The sequence below is a fragment of the Cheilinus undulatus genome, linkage group 18, assembly GCF_018320785.1.
Source record: "Cheilinus undulatus linkage group 18, ASM1832078v1, whole genome shotgun sequence".
Lineage (NCBI taxonomy): Eukaryota > Metazoa > Chordata > Actinopteri > Labriformes > Labridae > Cheilinus > Cheilinus undulatus.
In genome coordinates this window covers 11490710-11507712 of record NC_054882.1, presented here as the reverse complement: position 1 = coordinate 11507712, position 17003 = coordinate 11490710, and the positions used below count along the sequence as shown (strand labels likewise).

Genomic DNA, 17003 nt, shown 5'->3' with positions numbered 1-17003 from the left:
ACATACATAAACTAGAACAGCTCTTGGAGACCGCAGACCTCCGCCATTAGCCCTATCTCCCAAAAGTAAAGGATCCTTTAAAAAAATTCCTGGATCCAGACAGTGATCCGGATCACTCCCAAAATCAAATCAGTTCTTCCTTGCACCATTTCAGACATTTTCTGACAATTTCATCTAAATCCGTCGATAACTTCTTGAGTTATGTTGCAAACAAACTAACAAACCAACTAACAAACCCTGCCAATCACATAACGTCCTTGGCGGAGGTTATAACAAAAATAAGGCGAGATAAAGCAATACGAAGAGACAAAACAGTAAAAAGTGGAAGGAACCATGAAATGAGATAAAAACGCTAAAAAGAAATAGAAACAACTGAAATAAGATGAGATGTAGACAGAAACAGCTACAGCATGTTGATATTGTCTTTATGAACCTTAGAAATAAATTTCCCCATATAGATTTTTTTTCTTTCAGATTGTGCTGTGTTGCAGTGTTAATTTTGACAAATAAATCTATAACTAAAAATGTCTGACAACTTTCTTTTTGAGGGAGAAGAAACTAAAACTAGCAAAAAGTAGATCTTTGTCAAAAAAAAAAAAAAGACTGACAAAAATTAAGTTTTTGTCAAGGAGACTAAAATGCTAGTGCTGGACATTAATAAAATCTGAAATGACAAAAGAAGAGATTCAGTGTGAGCGCATTCAAGGTATGTCAGTATTTTCTTTAGTGTTTTTTTTAAATTAAGTATTGATAGTGCATTAATATGAATGTCTTACATTTATATTAATGTATGAACAAAGCCACTTAAATTAGTTATTTTGAGTCAGAATAACCTAAATGTAAGGGCTTTTTATGGGCTTAAAAGTGACTAAAATGCTTTTGACTTTTTCCTTGACCAAATCTAGACTAAAACTTTCAAGATTAAAAATGGTGTGAAGTACCGAGGTCCCGCGTTAAGATCCCGGACAAGCCCCCATATTATGCCACATACCCATCTGGGGGGTAGGTGTAATACATAATAAAAAAAATGTTTTCTCCAAGCTTACAAACTTGATCAGGATGTCAAGTTAACAATCATTTATTCACAAACAATAAAAGTTCTTGCCTTAACAATTCAAACCAGAAGAAAATGGATATAAACTAAAAAAGCGCTGGCCACACTCAAAAATAAGAATTATCCAAAAAAAGAACAATGAGTCTCTAACTACCAAAAAAACTATGGACTATTTAGTCACTAAAGATAAAGCTGTGTGTTTATCCTACACTTTTATGTCGACACTGGATGGCAGAAAAACTTGTAAGGCAGCTTCAGCTAACGTGAGCTTAATTGGTAACTTAGCTCCAGCTCTAGGTGGGGATTTCCGTAGTGTAAAAGCCAGATCTTACATAAAGATAGCACAGCAGTAACATCGATTATAAAAAGGGTTGATAATTTAGAGCTGTAGAAATAGAAATAATGTTTTTTTATAATGCCTTGATCTTGAAAAAGTATTTGTAAATGACTAGCAGACAAGTCTAGGTCCAGAATTTGTCTGAGAGAGGAAAAAGCTGCTAACGCACGTACCTGGTCTGCTGCTTTACATAAACGGATTGAAAGCATGGCCTTTGTAATGACATTAAGCTGACATCTTACTTCAACATAGAGCAACTTAAAAACTGCTTACACTGCTTCTAGCTTGCATTACACTGAACTGATAGGGTGTGTTTATCACACACTGTTCATGTCATTCGCTCATCATGTCTGTCTGACTTTAATAATACCCAGAAGACAACAGATTTACATGTATTGGAGTAGCTGGTTCGTTTCTCTGCTTGAGGAGACAGTCTCTGTGGCACAGTGTTCTAGACGGGCTCTAATTGACTCCTGACTCATAAATGCAGAAACGGGTAGTCTTGCCATGGTAACAAGGTTTCTTTGAAGCCATTTTCTGAGGCTTCCAGTTCTTTAAAAGCAGTCTCCCACTGAGGCAAAGAGGCGTGTAGCTGGCTGCCTGTTTTCAGAGAATAATTACAAGAATGTATCAGTGAGCACCCTATCACTCCTTTGTAATATGTTAAACCATGCTAGACACACCTGTACAGAAAAACTGAACGATTTCCTCAGCACATAACACGCTACTGCTCGCAGCAATGAAGCACCTCCTGTAAGGTTTTCCCTTTGAAATAACACGGTCTCGGGAATGAATTCTAACTGTTTCATCATATGTGAACAGGTTATGAAAGTCTGGAGGACAACTACGTTCAAGACAGCAAGATGGGCTTTGTTATCAACGCCATCTACGCCATGGCCCACGGCCTGCACGACATGCACACTCACCTCTGCCCCGATCATGTGGGTCTCTGTGAGAACATGAAGCCTGTGGACGGCAGCCACCTGCTGGACTTCCTTCTCAAGACGACCTTCACGGGGGTTTCAGGAGAGGACATTTGGTTTGACGAGAATGGGGACTCACCTGGGAGGTAAAATATGCTCTCCTTTCAGTCCTCTAGAGATAGACAGATGCTTTGTAGTTCTTGGATTCTTTGTTTTCTAGAGGTATGAGACTCCATCCTTTAATAGGAGATTCTCTAAGTAACCTACAACCAGTGGTGTAAGAATTAATTCTGAGCTTCTTTTCAAACCTGCAGTGTTATACCTATGCTACCACCTCTTTGGGAAAGTAAATAAAAAACACTGTAGACAAGCACAAATTATACAGTACTGTTCAGAACTTTTAGGCATGTTAGGGCCAAAAAAATGAGGCTACAGTCAGGCATAAATTTGGCGAGTAAGCCACCTGAGGGCCTATTTGCTTAAAAAGGTGTTGTACTTCCAAAGTATTCTTCTTTGCTGTGTTTGCCTGCCTGGCTTGAGCTGTTGGCTTCACAATGCCCTCACACTTCTATTGCATTGGCTGTGTTTACATGGACTTAAGTATCCCGGTTTCTGTTTGTGCATGTACACGTCTTCAGAAACAGAAAATTACAGTTTCTGAATTTTGAGAAACCCTGTTTTGCTTCCTGGAGAACTCCAAAAGAAAACGGGACACTGTGCCATGTATACACCGTATCCTGTTTACTCACAACTGCAGACTACCTGCACAGGCGTGACTTTGATCTCACTTAGGGTGCTTTCGCACTAGGGGCCCGGTCCCAGATCCGAGTGCACCAGGCCTGGGCCCACATGGGGAGGTAGTCTCAGGCACGGTTCAAGTGGACTCTGGCTCGGTTCCGCACCCGGATACGAGACAGAGCGACTTATCAGCTTTATGACGTCATTGTAAAAGCTAAACTTCTTTTTACAGCGCAGCAGTTAGTTCACATTTTTCCTCAGTTATGGCCGAAAATCATCAGAATCCAGTCAATAAATGGTCAGTTTTAACTCACCATACGGATGAACACAAGTTAGAGCCAGTGAGAGGAAGTGCAAAGGCAATAAAAGTCTCCTGTCAACTCAAAAACCACTGTATCTGCACTTGTGTGAGCCCATTTAATCCTCTGAGCTGAATGTAGATGTGCAGATATGAAGAGCGAAGTTGCTGGCATCTTAAAAAGTGATGTGAAATCATCCATGGCTGCAGGATGGACTTTTTGCCAGGTCAAAACAAAAAACAATCTTCGCTCAGGTCATTACCCCAGTGGTTGCCATGGTAGCTTCTTCTTCTTCTTCTCCATGGCTGGGTTGTAAACCAGCTACGTGCATACCGCAACCTGCTGTTTAAGACTGAGGAAATACGCAAGTGGGCCTGGGCACAGTTCGATGTTGCTAGTGTGAAAGCAAGCCTGCGGGGGGAGGGGGAGGGGCAGCAATCATGCAGCAACGTGGTTCGAAACAACTGGGCCTAATGTGAAAGTGCCCTTAATTTAACTTCAGATATTTGTAAATACTGAGTCTGAGTAGTGGAGGAACAGAATTTCGATTTCATGTTGTGAAACTTTTGAACTAATAAATTTACTTTTCTCAGCTTGTGAGCCTTTAAACTTATCTTTTTAAATGTGAAATTTGTTTATCATCAGTGCAAAGTTTTTTTCATATTTTATTACTGGTGAAATGAGGTTGACAGTTTCTGGTTTAATAGATGACCCTGTTAGGCCCTCAGGTTAGTCCTGAAATCAAAATCCGGACCCTGCTGTGATTGAGTTTGACACCCCTGGTTTAATATTTCAGCCTTGAATAAAAAGTGAGATTAGTTTACTGCAGAGACAGAGAATGACCACTAACACTATTAGTAACTGGGAATTACAGCTCTGTGAGCTGAAGATGGAAAAACGGCACTCAGTAGTCATCCTGCACAGTCTGTAAACCTCGCAGGTCTGACATATTGAAACGATGACTTTTTGGTATATTTTTCAAAGTATTAGCGTAATCTTTTTCGAGGCCCACTCTTAGCTGTCCCTGTTTTCATGTGCTTTTATTTTGAAGTTGTCTCCAGGACAGTTATTTAGTAAAGTCAGTCAAACAAGTTGCTTCGCTCTTTCTTGGCATCTCTGCCAAACTTTCATTGTGTTTAATAATAATTCTAATCGCCTAATAGTCATATTAATTTAAACTATAAAGGTATATTAAGGTTATTCATTTAAGATCTTCCTTTCACTGCTTGTCGTCCTCTCAGTCTCTTTTTTCTGTAGATGTTTTATTACCTGTAAGCACACGTTCTTAAAATACATTACATTTTGTTTTCTCCCATTGTTGAAACGATCTCAATGCATTGTCTGCAACGTAATGTGGCATTTAATTATGTTACGCCCCAAATAACCGACAAATTCTTCTCAGATTTCAAACTTACCTCATTTTGTGTTGTAAAATAACAATACAGACGCCTGCACAGATATGATTCAGTGATCAGAAATCCGGATACTAGTTTTTAGGATCCAGAAACACTGCTGTCTTCTCTGGGCCAAAGCACAGTTAAATGGACAGAGGCAAAATGGAAAACTGTTCTGTGGTCAGATGAATTGAAATTTGAAATTCTTTCAAGAAACCACTGACACTGTGTCCTGAGGACTAGGGGTTATGAGATTTGTAACTCATAGCGTCCTGTAAACATTTTCCTTCCATGAACTTTATAGAACCAAAGAAAAAGTATTCACTCCACACTTAAACTTTTTCATTAAAACTGTTTAAGGTTTGCTTTAAGTGTTTTCATTTTAAGGCTCATAGGTTACAGGAGAAATCACTACTACTGTTATTTTAATGATATACAAAAAGTCCCATCAGTAATCTTGCCAAAAGGACAGAAGTATAAATAAATTGACTTTTTTAGATAAAGAAAACAGGTCTGGAGTATCTTAGAATTCTTGTTTTACATAAACCAGAGACTTTATATCTTCAGATCATTTCATCATCACTGAAATCTTGTCGGCGTTCCTCTCTATCTCGTCTTTGTCCTTGCTGCCAGGTATGAGATCATGAACTTCCAGCGTGTGGAGCCGGGTGTTTATGACTACATTAACATCGGTTCCTGGCATGAGGGTGTCCTCAGTCTGGATGATGAAATGATGCAGATGAATCGCAGCGACATGGTCCGCTCAGTCTGCAGCGAGCCTTGCTCCAAAGGAGAGATCAAGGTGAGGGATGCATCGTTAGATACAGCCCTGTTTAGGATAAATGCCTTTAAATCTCTGTTACAGCTATGTAGCCTTGCCTTTCCAATGTTTTTACTTTTTTTAAATATTAGGAGTACAAATCTACATTCTACAGAAGTACACTCTAAAAGCTTGCAGGATAATGTAGAGAGATTAGAGTTAATCAGCTGGGACTTACCTTTGCTATGAATATCAATCAGAACTCCTTTTTACATGAAGAAAGTTGGAGCAAGGAAAGGAGCTTGTTGGACAGTACTTTTACATCTTCCTGCATGTTTTGCTGTCCAGGTGATCAGAAAGGGAGAAGTGAGCTGCTGCTGGATCTGCACTGCCTGTAAGGACAACGAGTACGTCCAGGATGAGTTCACATGTAAGGCCTGTGAGCTGGGCTGGTGGCCGGATGAAGAGCTGGAAGGTAAGCTTGTTTTCAGTACTCTGCTGTTTGAACCTGCATCTGTAAACTCTCAGCTAGGAAAACCTGGCCAAGACTAATTTGACAGGTTTTCACTCAGTGATTTTGGAAAGAAGGCTCATGTGATTATTTCATTGTCGGTAGATAAAAGATCTATTCTACCTCAGTACCTCATGGTTGAATATAAGTCTATATCCAGCAAAAACAAAGGTTAATTTTAAAAAACTAATGTATTAAAGACAACTTGGTTTTTACTGAAGAGAAACTCTCAAGAGTGTTTTCCAAGACACCTAAAAAAAGTCTTCAAGACTCATTGAAAACTCTGAAGACCCAGAAAAGACTCCATTGTATAACCATCTTAAATAAGACAATGTTGGCTCTTTAGGTTAAAGAGTAAATGTCTAATGTTTGTTAGTGAACTTTGCCAGGCTCCAGTTTACTAGGACAGGGACTAAGGTTACCAAAATGTTCAGTACCCTGATACTTTTAAATGCTTTTAACTACTCTTAAATGCCACATAATTAAACTTTTTCTTTGTCAAACAATAAGGGTGCATATGAAAGGATTTAATCCATCAAAAATGACAAGAGAACTCTTGCACATTGTCTAAATCATTGGTTCTCAACCTGGGGCCCGTCCCACTGTTCTGAGGTTGTCATGATTAGGTTTTAAGTATTTTATAAAGGTGTTTTGGTAATAGATATATATATATATTTAAGCACACTTTGGTTAAGCCACGTCAGCATTGCCCTTCAGCTACAGTGATGTAAAACAAGTCAATAAACTACTTAAACCCTTTGAATACAATCAGATAAATGATAAAAATATAATCCAGCAGGTTGTAAATTGCCAAAACACCTTATCTATCACATGTGATACAAAAATGTTTATATATGTATATATACTCAAAATATTATGGCAATTTTTATAATTTTGCTGGGCAATTTGGTCAAAAGTTAAATAAATATGGGCGCGTGAGTGGTTAAGGTGCGCACCATGTATGCAGGCGACCCGGGTTCGAATCCGGCCCGTGGCAGTATTTCCTGCATGTCTCTCCCCACTCTCTTCCCTGTTTCTGACTATATCCACTGTCCTCTCTCTCTAATAAAGGCACGAAAAAAAACAAAAATAAATCTTTAGAAAAAAAAAAAGGGTAAAATAAATATCTCAGTTAAGAAAAAAAAGAGAATTATCTGGCTGTTATTTGAGTTATCAGTCTTTAAGGGGTTAAGACTGTGTCATGATCTTTGCTCTAACTATAAAAGCAGGTCTCTATCCAAACAGGAAGTCAGTTTCTCTTAGTTTTTGTCCGAAATGACACAAAAACAGTTTTAAATACACAACAGTGGAGTTTTGTGTGGTAAAAGCTATGCAATTAATTGAAATTAACTACAGAAATTCTACGATTAATTGCAAAAATATTTATCTATTGACACCCCAAGTTTAGATCTGTCTTATTTGGTAAGGAAGCCCATTTTTGCCATTTTGAAAAAAAGAAGTACAAAGGAATAAAAAATCTTTAATCAAAATTATGAGATAAAAAGCCACAGTTATAAGATAGTCAAAAATGTGTTTTTCAAAAAGTTGAAATTATGAGATAAAAAGGCTCAATCTTCCTAAACCTGATATACTTTGTCCCTTTTTTTTTTTTTTTTTAAGATTTATTTTTGGCCTTTTTTGCCTTTATTAGATAGGACAGTGGATAGAGTCGGAAACAGGGAGGAGCGCGGGGAGAGACATGCAGGAAATAGTGCCACGGGCCGGACTCGAACCCGGGTCGCCTGTGTATATGGCGTGCGCCTTAACCACTCGACTACCGGCGCGCCATACTTTGTCCCTTTTTATCTTTTTATCTCACTGTTGTATGTCATAAATATGACTTTTAATCTCCAAGACTACTTCTGATCTAAAAATTATGTCCTTTATCTCCTAATTTTGACATTTTATCTTCTAATTTTAACCCTCTAAATTACGACTTAAATCTTACTTTTTACTTTTTATCTAATATTTATGCCTTTTATCTCCTAATATTGTTATCTCCTAATTTCCACTCTTTATCTCCTTATTTCTTAATTTCTACTCCTTATCTAATAATATTTGTCTTTTTATCTCATAGTTTCAGCTTTCTATCTCCTTATTTCCTGTAAGGTCTTTTTTTAGGTGGCAGAAATAGGCTTCCATACATTTGGTCCCTTTAATGAAACAATTCATCCAGGTCATGGGGAGACACTCCCTTTTTTAGACATTAATGTGGGAGCACCAGGGGAAAAGTTTGGCAACCACTGGTCTAAATTGCACAAATTTGTTGGCAGTACTTTAGTAACAAAAATTCAAGTTTAATATAATCATTGTGCAGGAGTTTAATTTAAATTTTTGATAACTGAAAAGAGGGAATTACTTAATATTGGGAGCCTAAGACTTATATTCGTCTTGTTGTAGTATCAATATAGTTTTTTTTTTTTTTTTTTACTAGATTCACATCAAAGTTTAAAAATATAATATTATGATTATTTTGTTTGTGCTTGCAGATACAAATTAGGCTGAATCATATGTACATCACAACCATTTATGTAACATAAGCTCACTTTAGACGTGCACATAAGCTACAAAGATCTCTACTGCCTGGGGAACATTCCTAATCCATAATCACATCCGAGGAAAATCCAGTGTGGTTCACATCACTTTAAAGTTATAAGATTCGGCTTGTATCAAATCCAGAAAAATATCTCTGCAGGCCTTTTGAATTAGATTTTGAAACTAGCCTCTTAGCATAACTGCCTTCTGCTTTATAACCCAGTTCATAGCTGTGATTGACTGTAGGATCCTGAGGAACCCACATTTGTTTAAACCAATACAGTGGAAATGAAGACTTAAATGAGAAGCTCTGCTCTGGTTTGTTGGCAGGTTTTTGTTGTTTGTTTAGGCTAAGGTCAGCTATTTCTTTAAACTAAAACTCTACCACACATTATCTTCACTCTGATAAGCACCAAGAATATTGCCGTCCCGCTGTTTTCTTCTTTAAATAAGAATAATTTAGGTTATTAGATTGGCTACAGGCTGAGTTCCTGTTGCATAACTGAGGCTAAAAGAAGACTTTTCTTGTCTTACTAGATGTGCGTTGAAAAGTTCCTTTTCTCTCCTCATCCCTCCGACTCTTCTGTGCACAGTTTGTCCTGCTAAGATTTTCGCAGAACTATTTCATAAAACCTGCTACGTCCTATTTTCATCGCTTTCCCATGACACCTGAGAGCCATTCATCATCTTCACCATTTCATCCGACAGCAGCCCTACTTCACTTACGGCTCTTCTGGCCCACTTTCAAAGGCCTTCTGTGCTCTTCAAAGACAAGACACTTTCCTAATAGGATCATCCCGTCTCTCTCCATGCTGTTTCACTCTTTTTTTTTTACTTTTAGCTGCGCATAAAGACTAGAAAATGTGAAGCTGTGGGATGACATAAAAATTATTCTGAGCAGTTTTCTCTCCCAAACCCTCCTGCTGTTCAACAACAAATGAATAAATAAGCTTGAATTGGATATTCGTAGTGTTGTCTCAACATGAGGTAGGTGCTTGGATCCTTGAAAAAGGGAGTGATTTACTTTGTCCTGCTGCATTGCCCCCCTCTTCTGCTGGCTGTAACCCAGCCTGGCCATGGCTCAGGGAGAGGAGTTTATTTATAGTTGAGCTAAAAACCTACTTTGGGGCTTACTGTATTTTCTCAGGCTTACATGAATTTGATCAATTTTAGATTTTGAGCACAATAAGGCCTTGAAAACCTAAAAGTTTTCATTTAATTCTTACCAAAAACTGACTTTTATTTTTTCATTTAATATTTTGTTCACATTACACACCTCCCTCCATCTGTTGAGGCCACTCTGGTGAACATGATATCCGAAGAGCATTCTGAGGCATTTTCTTTAAACTTTGCACAAATGTCCATTTTGACTTAAAGATGAACTAATTAGATTTTGGAGGTCAAAGGTCAGAAGTCCTCTGGCCTCTCTATTTGTATAGCACTAATTCATAACTAAAGTTGTCCCAAGACACTGGACAAAAAGGGCAGGTCTAGACTGTAATCTTTGTCATAATATTCATTAAGACCCAGCATTAATCAGCCATGAGCTCAGCAAGGTTAACCAAGGTTACAGAGCAAGAACAGACTTCCTTTTACCTCACCTTCTACCAGGCAGAAACCTCGATCAGAAACAGACTCATGTAGCGGCCATCTGCCCGAGCTGTGCTGGTGCTGTGAATGAATAAAGGAAAATGCAGGAGGGGAGAAGAGAGAGGTGGAGGAAAAAGAGACATGGGAGATGCAGACATAAAAGACAGAGCAGGGAGACCCAGAAAGAGAAAAGAAGGAGGTGCAGAGAAAATGAGGTGCAAAAAAGTGGAAGGAGATATGCAGAGAGCGACAAGGGAGATGCAGACAGACAGGAAAAAGGAGAGGCAGCTGGCTGCAGACATCAGACATACATAAAACATGTGATATCAGACATCCATGAACTTTTGCACCCTAATGTTGTGTTCACACCAGAAGCAAATGCGCATATCTGGACCCAAAAATATAGTAAGTTTAGCAAATAACTTGCTTCACTTGTGCGTCAAATTGCATGTACATGAGTGCCCAAAAGACACAAGAGGGGAGGGGCTTCCTCCTCCCACATCTGGCATGAAGGAAAATTAGCTTCCCTGGCAGGGTTATGCTAACTCGGTCAGTGCTAACTGTGGTGCTAACTAGGTAGTAGATGACTGAAATCAAGTGACAAGTTTTTACAACTTACCAGGCAATCTGACTTCCTCACTCACTTTTAATTCCTGTGCCAGTAGAACAGGCCCGTTGTGTTTTAGCCACAAGTTTCTCCTCAATTTCCGGTTGAATGAACGTCCTCCCCTCAGGCTGGTCCTTTGAGATCCTCCACTCACATATGTGAAATACGTCACTGGAGGCTCTCCTAGTGTTGTACTCAAGACCACTCTATGGGAGACAGAGACTTGCCTGAGACTAGAGTGCACTGAGACCAAGACAAGACCAAGACTTTTGGGGGTCAAGACCGAGTCAAGACTGAAACTCAGACAAGACCATAATAATCCATTTTTAAAAACCATGCCAAAGTTGAACAGTTAAAGAACATTCTCTCTATAATTTTAATTTATTATAAATTTGACAGATAAAAACAAGGTGTCTTAACAAATTTGTTCAACTAACTTCTTGTAAAAAATAAATCCTTGCATGTATTTAAAATCCACTGACAAGTCCGGAATTATTTTAAACATCTGAAAATGAGATGTTTATCTAGATTTGTCAGGTGAATGAGACCTAAAGTAAGTGTTCAGAAGTATTTCTGATTAGAAATAAGATAGACTGATGTCTGAGTTTTTGCAGGTGTAGCTATTTGTTGTTTTAACAAGTGCTTCTCCTTATTATCTCATTAATGAAGTCGAATAATAGCAGATCATTGCTGGTCTCGACCAGTCTTGTTGAAAAATCCCATGTCTGGCCAGTCCAAGACCGAGACAAGATTGATTAAAAATGCTCTTGAGAGCAAGACATGACCAAGACATTCAAAATGTGGTCTCAAGACTGGTCTCAAGACCAAGACCGTTCTCAAGTCCTACAACACTAGACTCTCCATTCCATGCTGATTGGCCATCATGGCTGGAGTGATTTGCTTGAGTTCAGATTTTTCAACTCTCTCAACAGTGAATGAAGCCAATGGCGTGTCAAATGCAGCACAAATTTGCCTGATTTACATTAATTAGTCCAATATTTATGCGATTTGCACCGCACAATAGGGACCTTTGCACTGCTTAAGGCAGACTTGCGTTGTCTCGCGTTTTTACATTGAATTTACAAGTAATTTACAAGCAAATGATTTTACATAAGTCTGGTATGAACACATTAGACATCTGTAATTTTTTTTTAAGCTGTGAGTGTTTATATTATTGTGCTTTTACCTCTTTCAGGTTGTGAACCAATCCCCCTGCGCTACCTGGAGTGGAGCAACCCAGAGTCCATCATCCAGGTGGTGTTCGCCTGCCTGGGCATCCTGGTCACATCATTCGTCACCTTCATCTTCGTCTTATATCGTGACACGCCAGTGGTCAAGTCTTCCAGCCGGGAGCTCTGCTACATCATCCTGGCTGGGATCTTCCTGGGCTACCTGTGTCCTTTCACCCTCATCGCCCGTCCCACCGTGGCCTCCTGCTACCTCCAGAGGCTGCTTGTTGGACTCTCGGCTGCCATGTGCTACTCCGCCCTGGTCACCAAAACCAACCGCATCGCCCGTATTCTGGCTGGCAGCAAGAAGAAGATTTGCACTAGGAAACCGAGGTTCATGAGCGCTTGGGCTCAGGTGGTCATAGCCTTCATCCTCATCAGCGTCCAGCTCACCTTGGAGATCACCCTCATCATCATGGAGCCTCCTGAGCCCATCAAGTCCTACCCCAGCATCAGAGAAGTCTTCCTCATCTGCAATACCAGTAACATGGGTGTTGTAGCACCTCTGGGCTACAACGGCTTGCTTATCATGAGCTGCACTTATTATGCCTTCAAGACCCGCAACGTTCCTGCAAATTTCAACGAAGCCAAATACATCGCCTTCACCATGTACACCACCTGCATCATCTGGCTGGCGTTTGTGCCTATCTACTTTGGAAGCAACTACAAGATCATCACCACATCCTTCTCCGTGAGCCTCAGTGTGACTGTAGCTTTGGGCTGTATGTTTACGCCAAAGATGTACATCATCATCTGCAAACCAGAGAGAAATGTGCGCAGCGCCTTCACCACATCCGATGCAGTGCGGATGCACGTCGGTGACGGCAAGATAGCCTGCAGAAGCAACAGCCTGCTCAACATGTTCAAGAGGAAGAAGAACACTGGAAATGGCAGGTACGTTCATTAATTGAGTCTGTGAGTGCTGCTCCTGAGGCACCTCAGGGATGCTGGTTTTGCTGTAACTCCCTCTCAAAGGGAACCTGACGTCTTACTGTATTCACTTTCAAAAGGACACCTGTGGTGGATATAGGTCAGTGCTCAATTCACACAGCCATTGTAACCTTTGAACCTGCGATACAATTAAAACAAGCATCTCTGTGTGCTAAGGGATGGCAAGTAGGAGCTCAGATAGAGAATACAGGGTTTCTGCAGAGTTCGCAAAACACATGCTGGGTACTGTAGCTTTTTCTTTAATTTTTTCTTCATTTTTAGTCTTTTCCTGCAGAGTATACACTATTCCTGGTAAATTAAAACCTTTCTGATTGATAATACAAAGCCACTTTCAAAAAAGTTGGGCCGCTGTTTGAAATGGCATCCTTTTCAACCAATATTCAGTTTTGTGCAGCACGAAGACAAGACATTTAATGTTTAAAACTTTGTTTATTTTTTAACAAACAATATGAGATATTAATTTGATGCCTGCAACTCAAATTAAAAAACTTGGAACGGGCACATGTTTACCCTGTGTTTCATCACCCTTTCTCCTAAAAACACTCAGGGGATTGAAGACACTAACTGTTTAAGAAATGACAGGTCTGGACTGCGCTCAGTCTAGTTTAATACTCTCATTCTTTTATTGCAAAGTGAAGCTCTAACTCATGCAGAATGTGGCCTGGCACACCGGATAGACTTTTTTTTATATACATAGGATGGATATTTCACATTTGGCTGGAAAACCTCCCATAGAAAGTGTTTGGGCGGGGCAGGACTTTTAAAAAAATTCTCAGAAGGTGACTGGATGGATGCTCTCTGTCCCATCAATATGGACCAATCAGAGCAACAACACAAAATGAGGTAGTAGAAGATGTGCAGCTCCAGTTAAAACCTTTGCTCTACAGGCTGACATTGCCATAGCAGTTGAACTATGAATAATAGAAATACTATAAAATTCATGCTGTACCTGAATGGGGGATGTGCAAAAACAGGTTCTCCGCCAAGACCAGCTTTAAGTGTGGTTCTTCGCTCTTGTTTTATTAAAGAAATATGACCCAGTTCTGATTAAACTGCTGCTACACCACTGCTACAACTGAGCTAATAGCTACCATGGCAGCAGCCATTGGATACACTAGCAGACCCACCCGTAATGATCTCAAACCCATGCCGAAACAGACCATGAGAAGAGCTAAACATGTTTTCTGTCATGAAAACCTTTCAGAGTAGCTCTTTGCTCTTGTTTTTAATAAAGAAATGCTCTCCAGTTCTGACAACTGCTGCTATGGCCATATTCAAGCCAATTGCTCAACTAGCACCTATTGTGTATACCAGTGGTTTTCAAACTTTTTCACCTCTGCATGATCTTTTCCTCTCTAGGCTGGAGAACTTGACGGCCATTATTTCCAAAAAATGTTGAATTGTGGACTCAAAAGACCCCAGCACACTTTTCCACTTCAAGCCAGTCTTAACTTACATTTGTAGATGCAGTAACATACTGAGTTAACCGACAATGGTTTTCCAAAGGTGGTATTGCAATGTGGTTTTCCTACATTGTAATACCCATCATATAATGAAACCAGTTTTAAAGCCTGCCTGAGAAAAGGTCACAAGCATTCATTATTGTTTTTTTCCCATGTTGGAGTGTTAAAGTATATGTCCAAACAGTCTTTTACAAAGCAGATAACCTAACAATGTCACTGATTTTTAACAACGGATTCATTCAGGAATGCTCCTTTATACCCAGTCATGGTACTATCACCTGTTACCAGTTAACCTACTTACCTGTTGAATTTTCCTGGTGTTTTGGGGCATTCCACAGCTTTTCCAGTCTTGCCCTGCCCTAACTTTTTTTTGGAAAGTCTTGCTAGCAACAAATTCAGAATGTTACAAAATTACAGAATTACAAAAATAATGTATTTGAACTTAAAATATCTTTTCTTAGCGCTGTACTCTATTCTGTACAGACGGAAAAGGATTTGTGTGGCACTATTTTGTGTTTAATTCACATTTTACACAATGCGCAATTTTTTTGATTTGGGAGTTTTTAACTGACTGATGGATTTGCACCAGAAATACTGATTTAGGATTCCTGTAATCCTTTGCTAATGTCAACACTTGCACATAACAGGTTTCTAAACCTCTGCATTAACTAATAACAGTTACACAGATGGGATAAAAGCCTCCTAGTTCTTGCAGCGATATTACTTTTAAATTTTACAGAATGTTAAAACATAACAGCATTAAAATAAAATGACATGCTTGAATGGTAAGACGAAATATTTATGTTTTTGGGAATTAAATCCAAAGGTTTTTAAGGCCTGTGTCCATTTACAGTGTTTTTTCTGCACTTGCTTCCCCTTAACCATAGTTCATATCATTACTCACCACTACTTTGTCTGAGTGAGCTCAGGGGGAAAAGCATCATGACAGAATCTAGGTTTAATAAAGTTTGAGGGATTTTTTAACTTTCTAGTTTGACCAAAGCCTATCTATTATCATTAAGAAAGCTGGGTTAAAGAACTTTACTGCAGCTGGCCAGCAGGGGGAGCTCTAACTAGGCTGGCTTCACTCTCAGGCAGCCGTCTTTTTGTCCATCTTAATATGCTTCAAATAGAACAGATGCTGACAGTGCAAAAATGCTACTAGCAGAAACAAGTCCTTAATGTCTTCTTAGACCCTATTTTCTGGTAAATTGATTTACATATTTACCTTGGCTATTTATTTTTGTATAATTTAAAGACCTGCAGATACCCTGAAACCTCAGCAATGTATTTCTATTATTCCATAATGAATAATATGTGCATAAATGATCCACAGATGTTTTTTGTCTCCACCTTTCTGGGTTCCTGTGCAGTAACGGTCATCTTTATTTTGTTCATAGTTCTAATGGAAAGTCTGTGTCATGGTCTGAACCAGGTGCAAGACATCCTCCCAAAGGGGATCACATGTGGCACAGACTGTCAGTGCATGTGAAGAGACAGGAAGCAGGTTCCAATCAGATGGCTGTCATCAAACCCTTAACTAATACCTACCAAAACAGAGGCCTGGAGTTCTCAGACCTCAGCACTAAGACTTTATACAACGTGGCGGAAGAGGACGAGGGTGATCCCATCAGATACAATCCCCCCGTCACTCCCCCTATGATGGCACACGGGCAGAGTCCTGCCTGTGGGCTTACAAAAGACCCAGAGCAGGAGATGGAGCTGTACACATCTGAGCATCTGCAGCCTCTTAGCATTATCCCCCAACACGTCGTCATGGACCACCTGCAGGAGGAGAGGCTGGTTGATAAATTCAGCAGTGACATCTCTGAGCTCAATGATATGATTAGCATGCCTGAGCCTGTTAGCGGCGGCAGGCCGGTTTACCACCAAGCCCACCTCATCCAGCAGGAACCCATCCTGCCTATGCATCTAGACCCGTTCGAGGAGGAGCCCACCTCCCCTCTGGAGGAGGAGGAGGAGCAAGAGGTGGAGAATGAGCAGTTTGGCCTTCTCCAAGGCTACATGTACAACAATGCTCAGATCCATGATGAGGAGGACTTAGTCGAGATTAAACAAGCAATGGACGACTCTCTGGCCTTGATGCCTCCCTCTCCTTTCCGAGATTGCGCTGCTCCCCCGGTGAGCCCCTTCCCAAACTCACCAGTGTCTGAGTCAATTTTGTGCAGTCCTCCAAATGTGACGTACGCCGCTGTCATCCTCAGAGACCTAAAACAAAGCTCCTCTACTCTGTGAGGATGCACACCAAACAATACCTGCTGTAATATATTCAGAAGTTCATGATAACTTGTGTTGTATATTATGACATGTGTGCAAAAAATTTAACTGACAAGTCATTTTTCACTCTGTATTAATAGCTTTTACATGATAAGGGTGAACAAGATGCCATATTTTAAATTCTTTTAGATGTTGTCTACAGTAGTGAAAAGATTTGAGTCTTACAAACATATGCTACAATAAGCTTTTAAGATAAACCAGATTTTGTGCTTGTAAGAGAAACAACTAAGATTTTCTGTATGTACATTTATTATTAGGAATAGATGTATATGAAAAAACAAGCAGATGACTTTAATGGTTCTAAATAGGACAAA

The 17003-nt window shown here is 39.7% G+C and overlaps 1 protein-coding gene across 1 annotated transcript in view; it reads left to right on the top strand.

Annotated features, from left to right (window-relative positions):
- LOC121525845 (metabotropic glutamate receptor 1-like) overlaps positions 1-16647 on the top strand; it is a 41829-nt gene extending 25182 nt beyond the window's left edge. The window contains exons 5-9 of the mRNA XM_041812009.1: positions 2214-2460; positions 5379-5547; positions 5854-5980; positions 11944-12871; positions 15792-16647. Coding sequence (XP_041667943.1) covers positions 2214-2460; positions 5379-5547; positions 5854-5980; positions 11944-12871; positions 15792-16647 — 2327 coding nt within the window. The remainder of the gene's footprint in view (positions 1-2213; positions 2461-5378; positions 5548-5853; positions 5981-11943; positions 12872-15791) is intronic.
- The last annotated feature ends 356 nt before the right edge of the window (positions 16648-17003 follow it).